The sequence below is a fragment of the Mastigoproctus giganteus genome, chromosome 7 (genome assembly GCF_048544385.1).
Source record: "Mastigoproctus giganteus isolate SK-2022 chromosome 7, ASM4854438v1, whole genome shotgun sequence".
Lineage (NCBI taxonomy): Eukaryota > Metazoa > Arthropoda > Arachnida > Uropygi > Thelyphonidae > Mastigoproctus > Mastigoproctus giganteus.
In genome coordinates this window covers 182,650,967-182,675,452 of record NC_143581.1, presented here as the reverse complement: position 1 = coordinate 182,675,452, position 24,486 = coordinate 182,650,967, and the positions used below count along the sequence as shown (strand labels likewise).

General features: G+C 38.3%; 1 protein-coding gene across 2 annotated transcripts in view; it reads left to right on the top strand.

The window, feature by feature from the left end:
- The window catches only part of Snup (snurportin-1), a 285,875-nt gene that overhangs the window by 103,272 nt on the left and 158,117 nt on the right, over window positions 1-24,486 (top strand). The window contains exons 1-2 of one of the 2 annotated variants that reach the window (XM_090377224.1): window positions 6,456-6,553; window positions 20,318-20,494. In XM_090377224.1, coding sequence (XP_090233350.1) covers window positions 20,337-20,494 — 158 coding nt within the window. In that variant the 5' untranslated portion in view covers window positions 6,456-6,553; window positions 20,318-20,336. Of the gene's footprint in view, window positions 1-6,455; window positions 6,554-20,317; window positions 20,495-24,486 lie in introns of those variants that run through there. The other variant, XM_090377225.1, reaches the window with a different exon arrangement.

Sequence of the window (24,486 nt, the reverse complement as noted above, 5' to 3'; positions counted from 1 at the left end):
GTTGCAAGAGTATCTCGTGGTATCTTGTCAATGATATACTTGAATTTTTCTAGAAGCGATAAGGAGGTGATTATTCTTTGTATAAGGCCATGGTCAGGCCACACCTTGAGTACTGCATACAGGTCTGGAGGCCTCATTTCAAGAAGGATGTAGAGCTGCTGGAACGAGTTCAGAGAAGGGTAACATGATTAGTGAATGGAACAAAGTGTTGCTCTTACGAGTCTGGGGACTAAGCACCGGCAAAGTGATCTGATAGAGGTGTATAAAGCCTTTAATGGTTTGAGCACGCTCAATGCTGATGGCATTCTTCCTCTTGCTCAGAATAATCACTTGAGAGGGCATAAATTCGAATTGAGGAAAGATAGATGTAGAATAGATGTGCGGAAGTTGATAGCCTAAATAAATTTAAGGCTCAGCTGGATATGTATTTCGAACGAACGGAGGGGTAAAGTGGAAGTTTTTTTTTTTTTTTTTTTGGCTGATGCTGCATAAGCTTGCTTTCTTGCATCATATGCCTCTACTAATGCTAATGCTAATTAAGCTTGATATACCATCATCAATATCATTTATAAATACAGAAAACAACAATGCGCCGAACACTGACCCCTGAGGGACTGCACTAATAACCTTAGTTCACTATGAGCAGTGTCCATTGATTACCACTCTCTATCTTCCCCCACTCAACCATACCTTTATCCATAGCACCAATTTGCCTACAATGTCACACTGCTCCAATTTGTGCAGCAGCGTCTATGTGCAACAGTATAAAAAAGCCTTTCTAAGATCCAAATATATAATATCAAAGTTATTCCCTGCATCCAGTTCCTTTGTGACCACATCATAGTATCCAATCGAATTGGTCAGGCAAGACGATCCCTTAACAAAACCATGCTGTGTCCTAGCTATAACTGAAGTCTTGTCTAGATGTTCCTGCTGTGCTTCTTTAACTAGTGCTTCCATTAATTTTCTTGGAACAGAAGTTAAACTAACAGGTCTATAATTACTTGTGTCGGCCTTTGATCCTCCTTTGTGAATTGGTGTCACATTTGTACATCTCCAGTCCATAGGTACCTCCCATGAGTTAAAGGAAGCTCTCATAATTATGGCTAAGGGTTTGCTTACTTCCTTTGCTGCCTCCTTTAATATAACTGGATAGATCCCATTTACCCCGGGTGCCTTTTTTATGTTAATCTTCAACAATTTCTCCTCCATTTTCCTCTCAGTTATTACAAAATCATCTATCTCACTGCCAGAGATTAATTCACCTCTGGAATTCCTCTCCATGTATAACTCCTCATGTGTGAATATTGATGCCGAATCTCATTTAGTTTGTTAGCCACCTGAGCAGGATCATCAACAGTTGAACCATCAATATCCAGTGGACCAATCTGATTCATCCATTTCCTTCTAGAGTTTACATAAGTAAAGAACTCTTTGCTGTTTTTATTTGCATCCTTTTTGAAAGATTTCCCATAATCTGACATTGCCTGGCTAATCTCCTTTGTGACTTTGTTACAGACAAGCTTATATCTGTCATAGGCTTCAATATCACCCATTAATTTATATGTATCCCATACATTCTTCTTCACTGCCAGGAGCTTCATTAATTCATCCAACATCCATTTAGGCCTAAACCTTGAACAATATTTCTTAGTTGGTATGTAAAGTCTAGTAGCTTCCAAGATTAATTCTTTGAATGCTTCCCATTTTGAATTTCCAGTTGATAACATCATCAGTTGGTCCCACTGTATAGAATTTAAATACTTTCTCAGACCTCCGTAGTCAACTTTACGAAAGCAAAAACCCTTCCCTTTACCCGTGATGGTAGTTACCTCTTTGAGTAAATCCCATTTCAGCACACTGTGATTACTGCCACCTACTGGTTCCTTTATCTGCAGATTCTTAATTCATGAACAATCACTACTGATCATCAGATCAAGAGTATTACTCCCTCTAGTTGCATCACGAACATGCTAATGTTGAAAACAATCATCCAGTAAATCCACAAAATTCTTGCTAGTGTAGGAGTGAGCAACCCACAAATTCCAGTCAATTTCCGTGAAATTAAAATTCCCGATTATAAGATTCTCTGATTTACTGATTCACTCTATTTCCCCTGTACAATTTCTTATTATACTCATCAGAGTCATTAGGCCTATAACACACTCCTACTCTCAATTTTGATCTCTCAATTCTTATGTCACACCAAACTGACTCTACACTGCACTGTCCAGCGAAGTTGACTGGCTGCACTTCCTTGGATTTTATGTGTTTCTTAACTAATAGCATAACCCCTCCTCCCTTCCTATCCTGTCTATCCTACCTGTACACATTGTACTCCCCAAATTCCATTTCTGCATTCCTTATACAGGGTTATTCAAAATGAAGTCCAGCGTTTCAGAATATATTTTTTTGGAAAGTGCATGTGTCATAATCATTTGTAGCCATCTCTAAAGAACGCATAATGTCTCAAGTTTCGTTCCCACGCTCTGGATGTTCGGTATGCTGCACGGCTAACCACCAGATGGCGTTGGACGCATACCGGCGTGCAGACGTTCGTTTGCCTGTAACGCTAATTCTGCGCTGTTGCGACATGGCTTCGGAATGTAATGAGAAAGCTTTTACTGTGTTGGAGTTTCATGTAAGTAAATCTATTACCGTTGTGGAACGCCACTTTGCTGACAGAGTGATTTTTTCTGATGAATCGACCTTCCATTTGTCGGGGAAAGTGAATAAGCAGAATGTGCGATTTCACTAAAGGCTTTTATATTTAACATTTATGAGGTATGAAAAAAAACTTCATTACTATACTTGCATTCTGGAAATATTTATTTCTTCCTATGTCTGCTCATGTGTGTACAGGAATTGTTTGAAACCCCGGACTTCATTTTGAATAACCCTGTATCTGTGTGACACCACGTCTCTGATATCCCAAGAATAACTGCCTTTCAAGTTTTGAGCAACACAAATCAAATTTATTTACCAAACTCCTAGCATTGGTGTATACGCAAGTATACATGCACCTGTTCCTATTCTTAGTTACCCTACACAATCCATGTGTTTACTTGTACCACAATGACTCCCAACAGTCTATGAAATACCCTGCATCTTGTTTTGCAAGCTGCTGCTCATTCCAATGGAAGCAGTTCAAGAATAACTTTCACCTCTGCCAGTGGCTACTGTTAATCTTTTAGTCCTTGTATCCCCCCAAGCTAGAAGTTTTCCGACCCACCTAACACTGACTATATAGCATCAACAAATATTCTTGCACCCTTTCTATTTAAGTGTATCCGATCCCTGTAGAAGCAGTCTCTCCTGTTAACAAATACAGACTAGGCTGAAAAATTCTACCCCTTGGGCCTTGCACAAACTTATCGATGAAATATTTGATCGACAAGGTTCTCATCATATACTCCCTCCTATCGTGTTTGGGCAGAATTGCAGACACTTTCAAATTCAACCCTAATTCATGGCTTTTTTTCAACAGTGACCTGTACTTGTTAAGTAATTCCACCGGTTTCCTACTCTTAATATCAATAGTGCCAACGTGTACAACAATATCACCTTTTTTACCCTTAAAAGATGATATCCACTCTACAACATTATCAACCTTTGCCCCTGGCAGACATACCCTGGTCCTGTTCCACCTATCCTTTTTACATAACCAGCATATTCTGCCTTGGGGGTTGCCGCTGTGTTGCATGATGATCAAGTGCAAGATCTGGCTTTGATGTAGGCAGCTGAGAGCTTGATGGGTCCCCTCAATTTAGATTCTTCAAGGGCATCCACCCCCTCCTTCAAGCTCTCATATAGGCCCATAACAACGCTGAGTTGTCGCCTGATTTCCTCACACTCCTTACATCGCGCACACACAATTCCCCTTGGCAGTATCATGTCCCGTACCTGATTGCTCCACAAACCTCAAGCAAGCAGTGCATTTTAAGAGGCTGTGATTCGAAGGGCAACTGCCCTCCTCAGTTCTCCCCTGAGCCACAGCGCTCCCATTAGCTTAAGCCTTTTGCTTTGCTGCTCTGGTCTGAGTCATGGTTTTGATTCAATTTCAGTACAGAATTATAACTCTAAACGTATATCCCAATATCCTAAACTTATATCTTAAATAAAGATCAATTATAGATCACCACAAAATTAAAAAGATACGGTACAGTGGATTGCATAGACGTTTTATAATGAAATAAATATACTCACCGCAAATGTCTAGCCACAGGGACGCTCAAAAATTGCCAAAGGAGGAAAAGAGATCAACAGAATTACAAATTGAAAGGGCGAACAAGTCGATCGTTTCAATGTGCACAACTCATAACAATTTCTAACAAGTTAAATTTTCAGGTTTGAGAAGTAGTTTTTCATTGTTATTAAATTTCATTAAAATTTTTTGTTTCGTGATTTGACAGAATAGGTAAGTCCATATTCAAAATTAAACTTGCAGTATTTCAACTTTCCTTTAACATATAACTAATTTTTCTTTAGCGCTGATTGAATTTCGAAATTGGGTATTTTGCCCTTGAATGTCATCCTTAATTCGAATATACAGTATAGAAAATTAAATTCTTCTTTATTCATCCGTAAGTACATTCTAAAACGATTTTCATCTTCTTCAAGTCCTGCTGTAAATGATGGAATTCGCCTTTTTCTGTTCTCTTCCAGTTGATGTCGTGTATCCATTGCGTACTCTTGTTTTCTCGGCTATAAAAAAAACGCATGAATTTTCTAAATCTTCTTCAAAATCTGAAGAGGAGGATGAACTGTTGCACTTCATTTCGCTTCAGCGTTCCTCAAAGAGAATGATACATATACAACGTTACAGGTTTCCAGACGTACCTCTTTTGGAATTATAATAAAATTTCCAAGATACCCCTTTTTCAACATTTGAAATGGGGAATTTGAAAAAAGCAGAAATCATAAAACAACCTGTTGACATGATTATTTAGGAAGAAAGAATTAAAGTTGTTGTAGAATATTTATATTATGCTTACTTTGTAACCTTTTACATTCTACTTGACTTCTTTTTTATGTGCATGGTTCCTCTAATATAGATGTGACGATAACATCAGTTAACTTAAGTAGAAAAATTGTTGATTGGGATGTTAAAATGTATCTGACAAACAGTGATCATAGTGTCATTGATTTTAAGTTATTATACACCTGTGATGGAAATGCTTCCTTGGCTTTTAATAATTGTACAAGGTATAATTCTAAAAATATAGATTGGAAGAAGTTTAGAGAGTCATTGTCTGTTAGCTTTGATTTTGAAAACACAGACGTGACTACCTGAAATGACTGCAAAACTCTGAACTAGTAACCACCTGAAGTAGATACAACAGATGAATGTGACGGACTGGACCTGACTTCTGGACTTGGACCTCCACCAGACTAACGCAAAGATGGAGATTGCAACTTTGACTCGGACCCCCACTGGACTGACACAAAGGTGAAGATTGCATCTTATGATGCCATAGAGCCATATGGCGCCCCGGCTAGACACTCTGCCTAGCCTGCTTTTTACTCCTCTTTCCCTGGCAGGGGGGAAGGAGACGGCCTGCTGTCTCCTCCCCCTCTTTCTCCTCTGGTTGGGCATGGGCATGCCACACTATTTCAACAGGGGTCATCTTCCCTATCGACCCCTTACTTCCAATTTCCAATCCCCCAATCTTCCGCCTCCCCTCCCATCTCTTTCCCCTTACACAGTGCCTGTCCCACATGTCCAAATTTAAAACACCAAAATTCAAGCTCAACCTATTAGGAAATCTTATCACTTCCAGTGCATGTCCCTTATAGCCCCCCTAAACAGCGTATAATGTACCATTTGTGCCCAAAAGAAAAGGAGAATTTTTTTTTTTTTATGTCCTAGCAACAGAAATCTCAGGAAAGTAGGTGACAGGACCTGGCAGAGCTAACTTTAAGGGAACACTTGGCTGGCCTCCACGTGGCAGAGTACGTAAACATCAGGTTACATCAGGGGCCCAGCGGCTAACAAGCCAGATGAACAAGGGGCACAATATATTACACAACACATGACCCACACACTTTTAAACCTTTGACCTTGACAGCATACTGTCCTCGATACAAAGAACATACGTGGAGATGGGGTAAATCCCTGGTGCCGTTAGACCCGAAAATACTCTATACTCTGTACAAAGTGTATTATTCTACTATTTATTATTTTTATGTTTTGTACAATCTTTGTTCTGTTATCTTTTTTTCTGCTCTGTTATACACTTTAATATGGCGCATGCCGGTTTTGTATATTATATGTTAAAAAAAAAATAATAATAATTCTCACATGTGCATGTGGGCACACAAATACAAGGCGGGACGTAATGCACTCCTCAACAAGCATATCATGAGAATTGCTGCACTATGGTCAGAGCAGCTGATAGACAAAAAGAAAAAAAAAAAAAATTCAAAGTTAAGAACAAGCCTTGTGACCTCGGTTACCTGGGCACAAATACGCATCAAGTCGTTTCTTTCTATTGTCAAACCCACATGCACATCTTCTCCACAGGAGGCGCTCATATAATTTGAAAACGATATAGTAAGCGATGGAGAGTTGTGTGTATTTTTTGTTTGTGTAAATGTTATGTGGAAACTGAACTTATGCAGCTGTTATTTAGTGTTTTCTTCCATATATAGTCGCGATGGTTTACCATGACAAACGTACACAGACAGAAGAATAAATAGTTTCTTTGGAATTTTGCCGACTGCATATTATAATACGCGAAATATTCGTTTCAGTTGCGCGCAGTACTGTTCTGGGTTTTATTTATTGCTTACAGCACCGCTAATTCATAACTAATAGAGATTTATATTTTATATCTGTTTGAATATAAAAAATATTTTTAACGTAAACTCATTTCATAATATGTTTATTATATTTATCAGTATTGAAAATAAAGGTAAGTTTTATTCTTAGGCATACATTTCAGATAATATAATTTTTATACTTTTTGTAATTATATATATGTATTGCCAACCAAACGGAACAGGGAACTATCCCTGTTCCCTTTTAGTTAAATTAAATTAAACCTCTGGTCTTGTGTGACAAGTGCAATATTGAGTTATTTTGGTGTAATATAAGCACCGAAAAAACAAAATTGAGAGTAGGAGTGTGTTATAACTTATAGGTCTAATAACTGATGAGAGTAGAAGACTGGCGGAGTTACTTTACAAGTACAGGTCGATGTTGGTTGAATTTGAAAGTGTGCAATTCAACCCAGACATGATAGGAGGCAGTATATGATGAGAGCCTTGTCAATCAATTCGGCCTTGGAGCGATTGTACGAGGCTCAAGGGATAGAATTTTCTCAGCATTGTCTGTGCTTGTTAACAGGAGAGACAGCTTCTACAGGGATGGGATACACTTAAATAGAAAGGGTTCAAGAATATTTGCTAATGCTATTCAGACAGAGTTAAGTTTGTTTGTTTGTTATTTGGTTTTTAGGAGCATTAGCAACTAAGGCCATATTGCTCCAGGGATATGCGGTTGTCATTCCCTGACCTTTCTGCATCCTCCGTATTTGATGGTCACGGGCTCGAACCCCGGTCTAATCAAAAAGTGTGTGCTACGCACTGCTGCTCCTGCCCACCTGGCTACGGAGGCGCCACAGCAGAGTTAAGTGGGTTGGAAAACTGCTAGCTTGGGAGGATACATGGACTAATAGATTAACAGTAGCTGCTGGCAGAGGTGAAAGTGATTCTTGCACTGCTTCTATTGAAATGCATTTGAGCAGCAGTGTGGAAAGCAAGGCAATGGGGAATTTCCACGACTGCTGGGAGTCATAGTGGAACAAGTAAATACATGGGCTGTGTTAGGGTAACTAAGAGTAGAAACAGGTGCATGTACACCAATGCTAGAAATATAGTTAATAAATTTGATGAGCTGGAAGTGCTAGTCAAGACATCAAAGGCAGATGTTGGGATATCAGAGATGTGGTGTCACACAGACATAAGCATGCAGAATTGGAATTTGGGGAGTACAATCCTTTCTGTACACATTGTACAGAAAGGATAGACAGGACAGGAAGGGAGGAGGGGGTTATGCTGTTAGTTAAGAAACAAAAAATCTAAGGAAGTGCATCCAGTTGATGTTGGTGGACAATGCAACATGGAGTCTGTTTGGTGTGACATAAGTACTGGTAAAGGAAAAATGAGGGTAGGTGTGTGTTATAGGCCTAATGAATCTGATGAGTATAATGAGCAATTATGCAGAGAAATAGAGGGCTAGTAAATCAGAGTGTCTTATAATGGAGGATTTTAATTTCCTAGAGATTGAATGGAATTTGTGGGTTGGTCACTCACACGCTAGCAAGGCTTTTGTGGATTTATTGGGTATTGTTTTCTACAGTAGCATGTTCAGGAGGCAACTAGAGGGAGTAATACTCTTGATCTGATTATCAATAGTGATTCTTAATGCATTAAAAATCTGCAGATAAAGGAGCCACTAGGTGATTGTGATCACAGTGTGCTGAAATGGGATTTACTCAAAGAGGTAACTACTATCAGTGGTTAAGGGAAGGGTGTTTGTTTTCATAAAGGTGACTACGGTGGTCTGAGACAGTATTTAAATTCTATACGGTGGGACCAACTGATGATGTTACCAACAGCAAATTCAAAATGGGAAACATTCAAAGAATTAATCTTGGAAGCTACTAGGCTTTTCATACCAACTAAAAAATATTGTTCAAGATTTGGGCCCAATTGGATGTCAGATGAACTAATTCGACATGTGGCAGAGAAGAAAAATGCATGTGATAAATGTAAATTAACAGGCGACACAGAAGCCTATGATGGATATAAGCTGGTCTGTAACCAAGTCACAAAGGAGGTTATGCAGGCAAAGGCAGATTATGAGAAATCTTTGGCAAAGGATGCAAAGAAAAACAGCAAAGAGTTCTTTACTTATGTAAACTCTAGAAGGAAGGGGATGAATCAGATTGGTCCACTTGATATCGATGGTTCAACTTTTGATGATCCTGCTCAGATAGCTAACAAACTAAATGAATATTTTGCATCTACATTCACACATGAGGAGTTATTCAGGGAGGGGAATGCCAGAGGTATTAAACTCTGACAGTGAGCTAGATAATCTTGTAATTACTGAGAATAAAGTGGAGGAGAAATTGTTGAAGAAAAATATAAGAGGGGCATCTGGGGTGGATGGAATCTATCCAGTTATATTAAAGGAGGAAGCAAAGGAAGTAAGCAAACCCTTAATTAGTCATAATTATGGGAGCTTCCTTGGACTCAGTGGAGGTACCCATGGACTGGAAATGTGCAAATGTGACCCCAATCCACAAAGGAGGATCAAAGGGAGACATAGGTAATTACAGACCTGTTAGTTTAACTTCTGTTCCAGGGAAATTAATGGAGGCACTGGTTAAAGAAGCCTTGCAGGATCATCTTGACAAGAGTTCAGTTACAGCTCAGACACAGCATGGGTTTGTTAAGGGAAAATCTTGTCTGACCAATATGATTGAATACTATGATGTAGATGCAAAGGAACCGGATGCAAAAATAATTTTGATATATATTTGGACCTTAGAAAGGCTTTTGATACTGTTGCACATGGAAGACTGCTGTGCAAATCAGAGCAGTGTGGCATTGAAGGTAAATTGCTGCTATGGATAAAGAGATGGTTGAGTGGGAGAAGACAGAGTGGTAATCAATGGACACTGCTCTTCGTGGACTAATGTTATTAGTGGATTCCCCCAGGGTTCAGTGTTGGGTCCATTGTTGTTTTCTGTATTCGTTAATGATATTGATGATGTCAGGCCTAATGTCCGAGTTTGACATTATATCAGGCTTAATGTCCAAGTTTGAATATGATACGAAGGTCAGCAGGGTTTTTAATGACAGTACGCTGCTGTAACAATATCTAGATAAGTTGAGCAGATGGGCTGAGAGGTGTCAACTAAAGTTTAACTTTGACAAATGTAAAGTATTGCATATGGGAAGAAGTAACCCCAGAGTATTGTATCAACTATGTGGTATTACACTGACACAGTGTGCATAGTATTAGGTTCAGGCTCCACCTCTGGTTCCCCACATCTGCACCATATGTACACTGTGAAGAAATACAGTAGAAGAACTCTTTATTGCATACAAAACATATATGCCATACGCAATACCCTTCATGGCTACAAGCCAGGGGTTTATAGTAAAGTCTAATACAAGGTTACAAAGGCTAATACAATATTACAGTAAAGGCTAATACAATGTAATAAACAAGGATGAGATAGGAGAAAAAAATAATATTATTACTAATTATACAAGTGTAGGAAAGCAAATGAAAAATTTACATATGAACATATATACACAACAGCATGTTATCATGGCATCTCCATAGCCAGGTGGGAAGCAGCAGTAGTGCATAGCACACGCTTCTTGATTAGACCGGGGTTTCAGCCCGTCCCCGCCAGATGCGGAAAGGTCAAGGGAATGACCACCGCATATTCCCAGAGCAATATGGCCTTAGTTGCTAATGCTCCTAAAAACCAAATAACAAACAACAGCATGTTATCATGTTGAATTATTCTCCAGGGAGTGGTCCTTTTACAGTGCTGGAGTCATCTAAGCAGGCGCAGAGAGTTGGAACAATGTAGTGAGGGATCCATGGGAGTGATGGACAGGTCCTTGGGAGCAGGTTCTAATGTCCTGTGACGTGGTCCTGAGAAGGAAGTGGACGGAGTAAGTTCTGCCTGTATTTTTTTATCCAATGCGAACTTGTAGAGGTAGCCATCCAAGGAGTGTATGTACTGCAGCATTTGCACGGGTACGAACCGATCGGATAACTTTAACCGGTTTGGGGTGGCCTGAAGGATTGGATTGGCCAGAAGGCTTGGGACTGGGATCCTCCAACTGCAGTTAGCCCAGAAGTCTGGGTCCGAAATAATGCCAACCATCATTATTACAGAATAGACGAGTACTACTTTAAATGCCAGAAAAGTGTTGTGTATTGTTATGTATTATACTGACAGTGGTAGAGAGTGAAAAGAACCTGAGGGTAATTGTACAAGCAGATATGAAGTTTTGTGAGCAGTGCAGATGGTTTGCAAGAGTAGCTCATGGTGTCTTGTCAATGATACACAGTAATTTTTCTAGCAGGGATAAGGAGGTGATTATCCCCTTGTATAAGGCAATGCTGAGGCCACACCTTGAGTACTGTATACAGGTCTGGAGGCCTCATTTTAAGAAGGATATAGAGGTGTTGGAGCAATTACAGAGAAGGGCAATAAGATTAGTGAATGGAACAAAGGGTTGCTCTTTTTGTGGATGTGTGGAAATTTGCCTTTAGCCAGTGGGTAGTTAGTTGGTGGAACAGACATCCATCCCTTGTTGTGGAAGTTGATAGCCTAAATAAATTTATGGCTCGGCTGGACAGGTATTTCGAACGAACGGAGGTGTGAAATGGAAGTGTGTTGTTTTTTTGTTTTTTGTTTTTTTTTGGCTGATGCTGCATAAGCTTGCTTTCTTGCATCATATGCCCCTACTAATGCTGATAATCTTTTGGATACTTCCAAGTAAAGTGGGAGAGTGCCAGCCAGCACCTGCAGTGCTGATGTGCCCACAGTGCAACATGCTCTGGTTATAGTGAGAAGTATGTATTGTCCTTTGTATTGTTTCAAGTTCATTCCTGTTTTTGAATATGCCTGTACGGGTGAACTATGCACCAGCTACATAGGTGATGACAGGCAAGAAAACTGCTTGGTATATGATTGCGGTCCTTCTTTTGAGCTCCTGGTCAGCCTGACTGATCCTGGCAATTATTCCTGTGTAGTTTCTTACTTTTTTTTTTTGCCAAGTATGCTAAATGGAGAGAAAAAAGTTAATTTTGAGTCAGAAACAACACCTAGGTATTTTAGTTCTGATACCATTTTTATGGTTTTCCATTAATTTTAATTTGAGGGGGTCTCCTTAGGTTTCTATAGATGTAGTGTTTTTCAGTGATATCCTGACCATGTGCATTTGTGCCCACTCTTGCAGGTGGATGAGGCCAGCATTTGACCTTTGTTTACAACCACTATTGTTTCTTTTTACAAGGAGAATTAAATCATCTGCAAAGGCAAGGCCCTCCACTGGGCCCAAATCTAAGGCCAGAAATTCATCTAGAACAATTGTCCAGAAGAAAAGGCCTAGGATTGAGCCCTGTAGGAAACCTTTATTCACATGGCATGTCAACTCCTGGAACCTTGTACGAACTGAGACACTTCTGTCTTTGAGGTAACTGTTTATTACCTGATAGAGGTTTTGTGGAACATTTGTCTGGCGGAGCCTCCTAAGGACGCTATGCTACCAGAGTGAGTAAAATTCCCAAGCAACAAGAAATTGCCAACATATATTTTTCTTCTATGCCTGAAGTTAATTGGGCTAAATTTAGAGCATCTCTGAACCTTGACTTCAAAGTGACAGCTCCAAACCTTAACAACCTCTCTGCAGTTGATTATGCTTTTTATATACAGTCATCCCTCTTCAGAGCCACTGAATATGCTGCCAAGCGAAAGAAAGCGCACACTCCTCATACTCCTTGGTGGACACAGGAACTTGCCGATCTCAGAAAACAAACGCATGTGGCCTTTCAACGACGCAGGCACTGGCCTGATCCTGAAGTTAATGCTCTCAGGATTAATTGCCCTAGAGTATAAGGAGAAGCGAAAAATCTACCATAAAGCCATTACAGAGAACAAATTAAGGTCTTGGAGACAATTGGTTTCCCAAGCAGGGAACACTGACCCCTGGGGGGCTCATATTTGTAGGAACAAAATTATCTGCCCAAATATATACAACACAGTGCAATATCAAAACAATGAAACATATGACTAGAACTGAACAGTTGAGAAAATCATTGAACACATTTTTCCCGAAGATGATCCCAATCTTGACAATATGCACCAAATTCAGATTCGAGAAGACAATGCCACTTAAGAAGATACCCTGGACGTTGATCTTTTCACTGCTGTTGAACTTGGTGCTATGGTGGCCAAGTTGAATCCTAAAAAGTGTCCAGGCCTTGATCTGGTAGAAAATGCAGGCATCACCAGATTTCATGAGCTCTACCCTAATATTTTGTTAAATCTCTACAACAAGTGCCTCTTGGAAGGCATATTTCCCAATTTCTAGAAGCAGGCACTGCTTAAAATTATTCAAAAACCAGGGAAAACCTAATACGGACCCAAGAGCGTACCGTCCAATCTCTCTGTTAGCCAACCTGGGAAAGCTGTTTGAAATAATGATTGGTCCCAGAATCCAAACTATCCTAAACTCAAAACCTTTCATCCAATTTGCAGTATGGCTTCAAGAAAGGATCCTCCGCGGAAGATGCCATTGCAGCCCTTGTAAAACACTGTACACATTCCACACAGTCTATGAGATGCCATCTTTGTGGATTTTGAGGGTGTCTTTGATACCCTTTGGTGGGAGAGTTCCCTCAGGTCCCTTAGACTGGAAAACTGCAATCAATATCTTTATAAGATCCTACTTCAAACAACTGCTTTGACAACTGCATCAATTTCGCCTATGCAGACGACGTGATTATATGCATTTCAGGAAGATCCAGGAGAACCCTTGAGGACCGAGCAAAGATTGTCCTGGATGACATCGTAAACTGGACCCTCACAAATAAATTAAAAAAATCAAACACAAAAACAAAGCTAATGATCTTCAAAAACAGGTTGGATTACCGCAGACCCCCTGAAGTGCTTATTTACGGGAAGCAAATTTCATATGTTGCACAAACTAAACACCTTGGCATAATATTGGACGACAGGCCCAGTTTCCAACAACACGTGAACAGTTTAGCAAACAAAACCAAATCCTTCACTGCAGCTTGCATCAGGCTCTCCCGTTCGGACTGGGGACTCACCAAAAGAACCCTATCTCTCTACTATAAAGCTGTGTTCTTGCCAATTGCCTCCTATGCTGCTGGAGTCTGGTTCCATAGGGTCACTAACAGTAAAATCCTGGCCAAACTCCTTTCCATGCAAAGAACTATGCTGCTTGTGACACACCGAGTAACAATAACAAGATCAACTAATGCACTGCAGATTCTATCTGGGGGCCCTTACCCTGGACCTATATATAGCTTATAGAGGTTTCATCTACAAACACAAAAAAGGCCTGCCAACCTCACTCCTTGGAATAGACTGCAATCCTGCTACAAATATCAAACAGGAAAAAATAAACCTATGGAATAAACTCCTCCCCCTTTGGCAGGTTAGACGGGATGAAAGTCCCACTGGAGAGGTCACCAGACTTTTTATCCCTGATGTCACCTTTGCCATGAATAAGCCACATTGTAATTGGTTCTACCCATCCATGACCACATCCTACATCCTAACAGGACATGGCGATCCTGAAGCGAAACTGTTCTAATTCGGACTGTCGACAAATCCTCATTGCTCCTGTGGGGAAGAAGAATCCTAGAACCACATTCTATTGTCCTGCCCCAACTACGAAGAACAATGGACAACACTTAAAAATAAGGTTCAGACTATCTCATCTTAAAGCCTTAATTGAAAATGAGACCATCAAATCTTCACCAACGACCGATGTCTTCAGCAGAAGAATGCAGATGCTTTACCACGCTGTATAATTCAACAATCTCTTTCTGAGCTGTTCCCTGTGTCACCTACCAGTCATCCTGGACTTGAATTCTTTGATCTCTGAGGTTGTTCAAAGATGTTAACCACTGGTGTTTTTTTTAATATTTATTTATTATTATTAATTTTTATATTTGATTTTTTTATTATTATTATTTTTTTCCTGCTGGTACACAGGACTGGGCATCCTGAGTATGGGATTGCTGACATCCACTGCTATTGCACTACCCTCCAGTGGATGCGGGATTTTAGCGCACTGCCGAAGCACAAATAGTAGATTATGTTCAGCTCCACGTTCCTTGGGATTGGGCATCAGGCAGCAGTTGCTCAGGTGTTGGCTGCTTACATTTCAGGCCCTGATTACACAGATTCTGTAGTCAAGACAAAGACAATTTGTGGAGATGGACCCTGGTCCTGGAGCCACTACAAACAGGCCAAACACATACACGAATACATAAATGTCATTGAGTGTGCATACATGCATTTCTTTTACTTGTGTCTTGAGAGTTTTGTTGTGTTTTACAATTTTGTAAGAGAAGCTCCATTTTCTGCTGGAGTTTCTTACACAGGTTCAAATGATTGTAAATAGAGAGTTTTGTATTTATGTAAATAAATAATATGCCTTAAGTTACAGATGATATTGCTCAACTCCCTGTGTTGACACAGGTTGAAGAAGTACAAAAGCTAATCATGTCTGTTTGCGATTATGCTTTTAAGATAAAGAAAGGACAGAATAACTATGTGTGTTGGTGGACTCAAAATCTGACATATTTGAGAAATCAAACTAAAGTCTGCTAAGTGTGATTTGCAGAGAGCAAAATGAAATGAAGTTCACTGGCTGAGCTTTATAAGTTGGCCAGATGTCTCTACTTTAATAATATATATAAAGGGGAAAAAAAATGGTCTGGGAACATCTGGTTAAATTACATTAAATTGTGAGCCTTGGGGGATGGCATACAAGATCACTGCTGATAAGATCCATCCCGGTGAGATCTTTTCTTCCATTTTAACACCTGATAGACAGGAGACTTTACTTGGTCAGACTCCATGAATGCCATCTTGGATGGGCTTATCCACCAAGATGTTTCTGTGCCAGGAAGCACTCAGCAATCAGACTTGAGATTTGGTCATTTGACTTGCTCCGGTTTAGTTCATGAGGAACTATTTACAAATGAAGAAATAACCCAAGCAATCGAATCAAATGAGGGATGGCAAGTGTCCCGGTTTGGACTTGCTGGAGGTTATTGTGTTAAGAAGAGTGTGTTGGGTTGCTCTTCAGTTGATTTCAAATCTTTTGAATAAATGTCTCTGAATAAATCTTTTGAATAAAGGACTTGGAAAAGAGCTAATCTAAAAATCCTACTTGAAAATCCTAGGAACCCTCTTATCGGCCCATTGCCCTTCTTCCAGTTTTGGGGAATGTGCTTGAAAAACTGATTGCACAGGTTCCTGAAATACTATCATGGTGAAGATTTACAAGTTTCAACTCAATTCAGCTTTTTTAAGGGCAAGTCTGTTGTTGATGCGATCAGGTCTGTCATGGGCTTGGTTTGTCTACAGACTCCAAGTACATCCTCGGCCTCTTTGTGAACTTCAAAGGGGCTTTTGATACCATACAGTGGCAAAGTGTCCTGGCACAGTTCATTCAGGCTGAGGCGTTTGCCCTTATTTACCGACTTCTCTGATTATTTCTGTGATAAGAATGTTTCATCTGGGTATTGTTCCATATTGCAGCCTGTTACCAGGGGCTGCACTCGGGGATCTGTTGTAGGCCAATTTGCTGGAACGTGGTCCTTGATGGGTGGCTCACTGTACAACATGAAAAGATCCTTAAGATAGCATATGTGAATGAGTTGGTGGTGTTGATTTATGGTGAGTCAAGGTTAGAACTTGAAGGGGGAGCAAATGATATATTGGACAATTTAAATAAGTGGTGCCAAGTTCACAGACATCAAATTTCTACCACAAAAACTAAGAAAATAAAAGGGTATTTAAACCTAAACAGGCCCCATCTATAAAAATTATGGTAATGTCATACAAATAGTTTGAACATATAAGTACCTACGCATAATAATGGATGACTGTTTTAGTTTTATTGTGCACACAAAATATGTACTACAAAATATCAAATTTTTAACAGGAAAATTAATAAAAATTACTAAAGGAGCATGGAATATTAAGCATAGATAATATAAGCGCAGTGTTTCTTCCTTTTGGCTACCTCAAGAACATGTAGAACGGTTTGTACAATAGGCTTCGAAGTTCTTAATGGAAAATTACCTATTTACACAATTTTGTTTCAATATTTTAAAAGAAAGAGGTTACTAGCTAGAGTTGGTAATTATTATATTGATTGAAACACACCTATGAAGGACGATAACACTAGAATCTGAAGTGAGTTTATACAGGATTTGCAGAATATTTGGGCTACTGCCAAATTGGGCAGAATGACTAATATGTTTTTCTCTAACATTGCAGAGTTTACAAAACTACAACTGACCTGGTTAAATCCAGGACTGAAAGTAAAATATTTATTGACTGGGCACGGCAGCTTAAATTACAAGTTATTTGCATTTGGTCTGGCTGCCTCCCCATTATGTAAATGTAGTGCTCACAAGATTGTAGAGCACTTAATACTAGATTGTTACACATATTTGGATTTAAGGAATGTTAACTGCTGTTTATAATGCGGATGAGTTCCCGAGATTTTTGACAAGTGAAGACAACTTCCTAGCTCTTTCTGAATTCACTGACAAACTGTTCAGAAGGAGAAAGAGAATTTATAGTGCTGAACCTGATGTAAATGAGCAGTAAGGCACAATTTTATTTTGCATAAATGGGTGAATGGTGGTTTTGGAGGCTAACTTGTAACTGACACTTTTCCTTGGAACTAAGTGTTCCAATTTGTATAAATGTATGTATTCTCTTAATAGTTTACTGCATTTAATGGTGATTAATATTAAGTATTGATGGCCTCTGTAGCCAACTGGTCAGAGCAGGAGTGCTGTAGCACACTCTGTTTGAGTAGACCTGGGCTGAACCCCTGACTTCTAAATATGGTTGAGCTGCCAACCCGCACTAGACCATCATGGCAGATTATGGTCCATTTTCCTCAATATGAATCATTGCAGAGGCTTTCATCCTGCAGTGGATTGATAATGGCTGAAGTTTATTTACCCATTACCTTTTTAATGTTAAATATTATTAAAGGATTCATGAGTGTGCTGAATTGTTGAGGCTGATTTTGAATAGATTTCATAGTGTTGCAGCCATGAGTATGGTTGCAACAGACCACTTGCTGTTGTTGCAACAGCAAGTGGTCTGTTTTTTTTTTTTTTTATTTATTTTTTTTTATGGATAAATAATATGTTGTTAAGGCTCTAGTGACTGAGTTGCAGAACTGTTGAACTGACAGACCTTTTAATGTAATTTAAATTAAATTGGTCATTGCCGTATGCTGATAATGTGCCTCTTGTAATGTCTTTTGTGTGTCCTAAGTGAGAGGGCTGTTATAATGTTGTAAAGACATTTTAGTAGTTTCTCGGTTGATTCAAGTACTTGTCTGGATGAGTTTTATTTATTACCTGAGGTTAGAACTTAACAAACCCAGTTCTAAACCACCCAGTTAATCGAAAGAAAGATAAATTTGAACTTATGGCCCAGGTGAATCCAAACTTGAACTTTTACTGTTTGCTGACAGACTGTCTTGGAAAACGAAGTTGACACATGATGGAGCTGAAACAAGGATTATGCAAACCCAGTTCAGCATGCCACTGTAATGATAATTTATCTTGTTTATGTTGCTATAATTAGAAACTCGATTACAAACATACAGTTTATGCTGCTGTAACTGCTGCTTTGCAGTTCCTTGTTGCTGCCCACCTATTCGAATGACTTTAGTATTTTATTTATCCTGCTTGTCCAGCTCATGCTGCGACTAATTTCGGGATGAATATTGCAAAGTATACTTAATTCGTCTTCAGTAATCATACAGCTTCTTGTGCTACAGTGGAATCAGAGGAACGTGTTGCTTTACTTCTTAAAACAATAAGTCTGGCAGTGCTGGGTCAGGAGAATAGGTTGGGTACTGCAGTGGTTCGAAGCCATACTGGACAACAAAGTTGGTTGTTATAATGGCCGTGTGACCCGGTGCGTTGTCTGACAGAAGATCGACACCTTTGGTTAACATTCCACTCCTTTTCGCCTTCAAAACATCGCATTTTTAACTTTTTCAAAAGATTTCTGTAGTATTCTCCAGTAAGTGTGGGAACACGAGGTAAGTATTGTGTCAGGATAACCCCTTCTCTGTCCCAAAACACAGACATCACCTTCTTCACAGATGAGTGGTCTTTGCCTTTTTGGGAGGTGGGGAGGGGGGTGTGTGTGCTTCCACTGCTTTGACATGTCTTTAGTCTCTGGATCATACTGGTACACCCAGCATTTGTCACCAACCGGTCAAAAAAAGTTGTCAACATCCGCATTACACAAATCCAACAGTTGGCGAGAACATTGCATTCAATATTGCTTCTGCAAAGGCGGCAGCAATCTTGGAACCCATCATGTAGAGACCTTAGACAAGTGCAGATGATCATGTAAAATGCTATAGGCAGATCCATAACTAATTCCCACTGCATTTGCAATGAAATGAATTGTCACACATCTGTCACTCAGCACCAGCTGCTGAACCTTTGCAACTGTTTCATTGTCTGTGGATGTTGATGGCCTTCCTTCTCTTGGCTCGTCAAAGACACTTGTATGACCGCACTGGAACTCCCATTTCCACTTTTTTTTACAATGTCATAGGATGGACAATTCTGGCCATACACAGCTTTCATTTCTTTATCAATTTCCTGAGCTTTCTTGTCCTGCAAATGCAGGAACTTGATCATTGCTTGATTCCATAGCATCCTTCCTTAGATTCCAGGCTATAGGAATTGCGATACAGAGCCTGGAATAAAATTTCATGTTAGTTATTGGATATTAAAAACAGCATCTTTTTACTGATGTTTTATCTAGGTCAGGGTATGAACCTTTTGATACCCCCTCATATATCACAGGCATATTAAAAATGATAGTGACGTAATTCTAATAAATATTTTATATTTAAATTTGGGGGGGGGGGAGTTACTAGTACAGCAATATTTCTGCTGTTTTGTTAAATGTGGTCTACAGAGGGAGACATGACTAGAAGGATATAACTCCACTCTCTGGGCCTAAGCTCAGCAGTAGTGCTATCTGCAAATTATCAAAATCTTTATTCTATGATTCACCTTTATAGCGTTCCTCGTTCTGTCTCACACCTAGGCCGACTCATTTCTGGTGATCTTTCTGAACATTCAACTTAAAAGTGATATGTTTTGTTTGAAAAATTTTCTCAATTGTCTTTTTTAATCATTTTTCATTTGGTGATAAGTGAGACGTTATTTTTCTGCATTATTTGAACACAAGGTAGATATTCAATCAGTTGTTTAAGAATGTGGCTCCCATTTATAGCATTATTCATTTCATTTCATTGCACTTAATGCTATTTTTCACTAATGTATTTTTGAGGAATACAATTACAGTGTTAGGTGAGGTCTCTTTATATTAAAATTCCACTAAAATATAATTTTATAATTTGTCAGTTCATAAAATTGTAAACATTTTTTGCTGCTTTAATTAAGGAAGATTACCTTCTCTCTGCTTTTTTTTTTGTGTGTTTCTAGATTAAAAATTTAAGAAGTGATGGAGGACCTTATCAATTCACTTGCAACATCTGTTAATGTATCTGCTGATCCTAATAACACTGCTGCACCACATCCTCGATTTTCTCAGTATAAAATTAAACGTGGTGAGCCACCTCAAGAAGAAAGAAGAAGAAAATTTTTGAAAGCTCAGAAACGGTATGCTTATGTTTGAATTCGTTTTCAGTAACAAAATGTTATTAGATGAACATGGTAACATCATCACAGCATTATTATATATAGGTGCTAGTTTTTCTGTGGTGCTGGCCATTGTTTCCATTGATGAATTGTAAAATTCACTGATGGAATCCATGTGTAACAAAACTTCCTGGCACTGTTGTTATAGAATGATTGGACTACCCTGTCCTTTTTTATTATTCCATACTTAAGTTTAATAATAATAATTAATAACTGATAATAAGTATTAATAATTAATGATAATAAATGAATACTTCATTGTGTTAAATGTGGACTTATCTCCAGCTGTTTCACCTTCCAATCTGGTGGGTCCTTGACAGTGAGAGTATATTAAATTGAGATGAATTCACTTTAATATAGAGTACACAGAGCAATAAGTTACTGTCCAGCCAGTTACAATGGCATTGTTAGTTCTCTTAGTCAAGTGTTAAGGAAGGTAGCGTCTGGTGGAATTTCAGCAAAGATTGTCCTGAATTGAATGGCAAATGCATCTTGAGTTGGTCATTGGTATGGACAGAAGGTGATGACATGATTTTTGTCCCCTTTTTTTTTTTATTGGAACACTTTGCTGACATACAAGCCTCTGTAACCTTCTGACCAGTGGAACTGATTCCCACTACTGGTCGCATACATTGCTTGCAGGAGCAATGTTTGAAGCAATCTGAGCTACTGTTGGGGGTGGGGAGAACGGAGGTGGTGTACCTGAGCACTGCAGGATAAGTGATATTACAGTCAGTTCTGCTATAACGCGGTACATGTGTTCTTAAAAAATCTCCGCGTTATGATATTTTGCTTGTTAAAAACAACAGGCTTATGGGAAAGATAGCGATATGGGCAGAACACTCAAAAAAATGTTCAGTCTGATAAGTAAAACACAGAAAACAATTAGAAACCAAATAAAATTGCTAACACAGGTTTAAACACTTAAAGTTCTAATAAATAAATAAATATTTCAGTAAATATAGCTCCTTGACAAGATATGAAGTTTGTTTGATTGATATTTGCATTCAATGATTTTTTTTTTCTTCTTTTTAATTGTAAAATTTAAAACAGTAAAAAAGATAAGCAATCAATAATGACAAACTTGGATGCACAAATTGCACAAGTGAGACAACGGATCTTAAAAAATAGGAATGAAGAGAAGATTTTGAAATTTTATTTGTTTTTTATATGATTGAATATTTCATGGAAGGGGAAACACATTTCACCATAATAACGTAAAAACTCACAGAATTCCAGCTATTGATATTATCCCAAATGCAATAAGATCGAGTTTACTACCTGTTTATAATTAGATTGCGCTAACTGAAAAGCCCAATAAACCGGAAAGTGCAAATTGTTTTTATCATTTTATGGTAGTGATCTCCAGAAATGTGCTCCTCTGCTCACGCCTCACAAAATTTCTGTTCGAAGAGAAAAATGTGAGCTCCTGAAAACATGAGTCGGCCTACAATATCATGTGAATACAGCGAATGACAACAGTGTCTCTGACCAATACAATAAACAGGAAATGGGAAATATATCTCTCACACATTTAACGTTTGATGTATATTAATCTTCGTAAACTTGTATGTGTTGTGTGAATGTAGTGCAGGTTGCCAAGTTCAGCTTGGTGCCAGGTTTTGCGTTCACCTGGTGTCACTCACAGACGAAATCATGAGCCAGTGCAAACATAGTGTTATACTCACATTGTTCCCTTATATATCAGTCGCGTTGGAGCAAATTCGCGTTGCGAAAATGTGCTTTATAACAGAACTGACTGTGTAATAGAGGAGAGACTAACAGAGAAATTACTGAGCTTGAAAATAGGTATGGTGGTGTCTCCGTAGCCAGGTGGGAAGGAGCAGCAGTGCATAGCACACGCTTCTTGATTAGACCGGGATTCGAGCCGGTCACCACCAAATACGGAGGATGCAGAAAGGTCAGGGAATGACCACCGCATATCCCGGAGCAATATGGCCTTAGTTGCTAATGCTCCTAAAAGAAAAAAAAAAAAACGTCACCACCAGATGCGGAAAGGTCAGGGAATGACCACCGCATATTTCCGGAGCAATATGGCCTTAGTTGCTAATGCTCCTAAAAACCAAATAACGATAGGTATGGCCAGGACCATGGTTATTTACTCAGCTTGGATACCACATCTGGAGTCTTACAACTCAGCCATTTTTTGGTTGGTACATGTCACACGATGAAGAAATTATTTTTTTTTTAACCCAAATTGTTTTAGTTTTTGATTATTGATGTGCACTGACCTCCAACTTAAAAAGTATGAATTTCTAAGAGTAATATTAAGGAAAAAAAAAACAGTAGTAATATGTAAAAACATTACACAGATATCTCAATAAAGTGGTGCAGTAAAATTTCAGGGAAAATCATTTGAAATTTATATATCATTTATTTCCTGTGTGTATGGCAAAAAAAAGCTTTCTTACAAACACTTAATATATTGATACTTGAATAAAGCAGAGAGGGGCTGTAATTGTGTGGACTGTTTGTAAAAGAAAGTATGCATTGGATTATTTTGGTCAGTTATAATCACAGCTAATTCAACGCATATTTCACTGTTCAGGGTGTTTCAATTAAAAGGCAATTTTCAATTAAAAGTCTCTTGCTTCTTTTATGTTTATGCTATTTGTCATCTAGACTTCTTTTGTCGTATTTGGAGTAAAATTTCTGAATTTAATGTTAAAATTGGACTATTATCATTTAGATATGATTTAAGAATTAAAATTTTGCGTAATCAATTGCTTTTTAGGGGCATTTGCATATATATATATATATGAAATGCTACAGGATATTCACCTGACCATATAAACATGATTTTAACAAGAAGTGTCAGGTGAAAGATAAAAATAAGGAAGATATGATAGATACACCTGAATGTGGAAAGCAGCAATAAAAGATGCAAAAGTATATATATATGTGTGTGGAGGAATTAATGGGTTTGATAAAAGTGCAAAAATGAAAGTGAAATTTACACAAAATGCCAAAAACTAAAAGGGTAAAGATAGCAGAAATAAGAAAAGTTGTAGGTGTGAAAAAAGAAGGAAAGAATGTGAATATCCTATATGTTATAATGAATTAAAAGAATTATAGGCTGAATTGAAAAGGTAATTAGAGAGGAAGGAACTGTAAAGTAAAATAATTAATATAAAAGGTGAACTAGCCAGCATCAGAAATAGTCGACAAATTTAGCTAAGTCGAAAATAAGGGGTAGCAAAAATGCAAAAATGTGATGATAGCTAGAGTAAATATTGATACATGGTCAGGTATTTCATCAGGGGACTACACCTGACCATGTATCAAGAACTGCATTTCTAAACTTTTCCAAAATATAGAAACAATACATGGTCAGGTGTAGTCCCCTGATGAAATACCTGACCATGTATCAATAATTACTTTAGCTAACATCACATTTTTGCTACCCCCTTATTTTCGACTTATAGCTAAATTTGCCCACCTATTTGAAAGGCTAGTTCACTTTTAATTTGTTTATTCACTTTATATTAATTATTTTACTTTAGTTCCTTCCTCTCTAATTGGCTTTTCAATTCAGCCTATAAATCTCTTAATTCATTATAACATACAGGATATTCACATTCTTTCCTTCTTTTTTCACACCTACAACTTTTCTTATTTCTAATATCCTTACCCTTTTAGTTTTTGGCATTTTATGTAAATTTCACTTCATCTTTGCACTTTTATCAAATCCATTAATTCCTTCATGCATATATATATATATATATTTTTTTTAAATTAAATAAAATAAAACATAAGCCAGTAGTGTGGCAAAAACTGTAGAGCAAAAATTAACCATATAAACATTTCCGTTCGTTTGTTTATATGGTTAATTTTATGTTAATTTTCGCTCTACAGTTTTTGCCATACTACTGGCTTATGTTTTATTTTATTTAATTTAAAATATATTTCGGCTTCATGTGGAGGGATTGCGG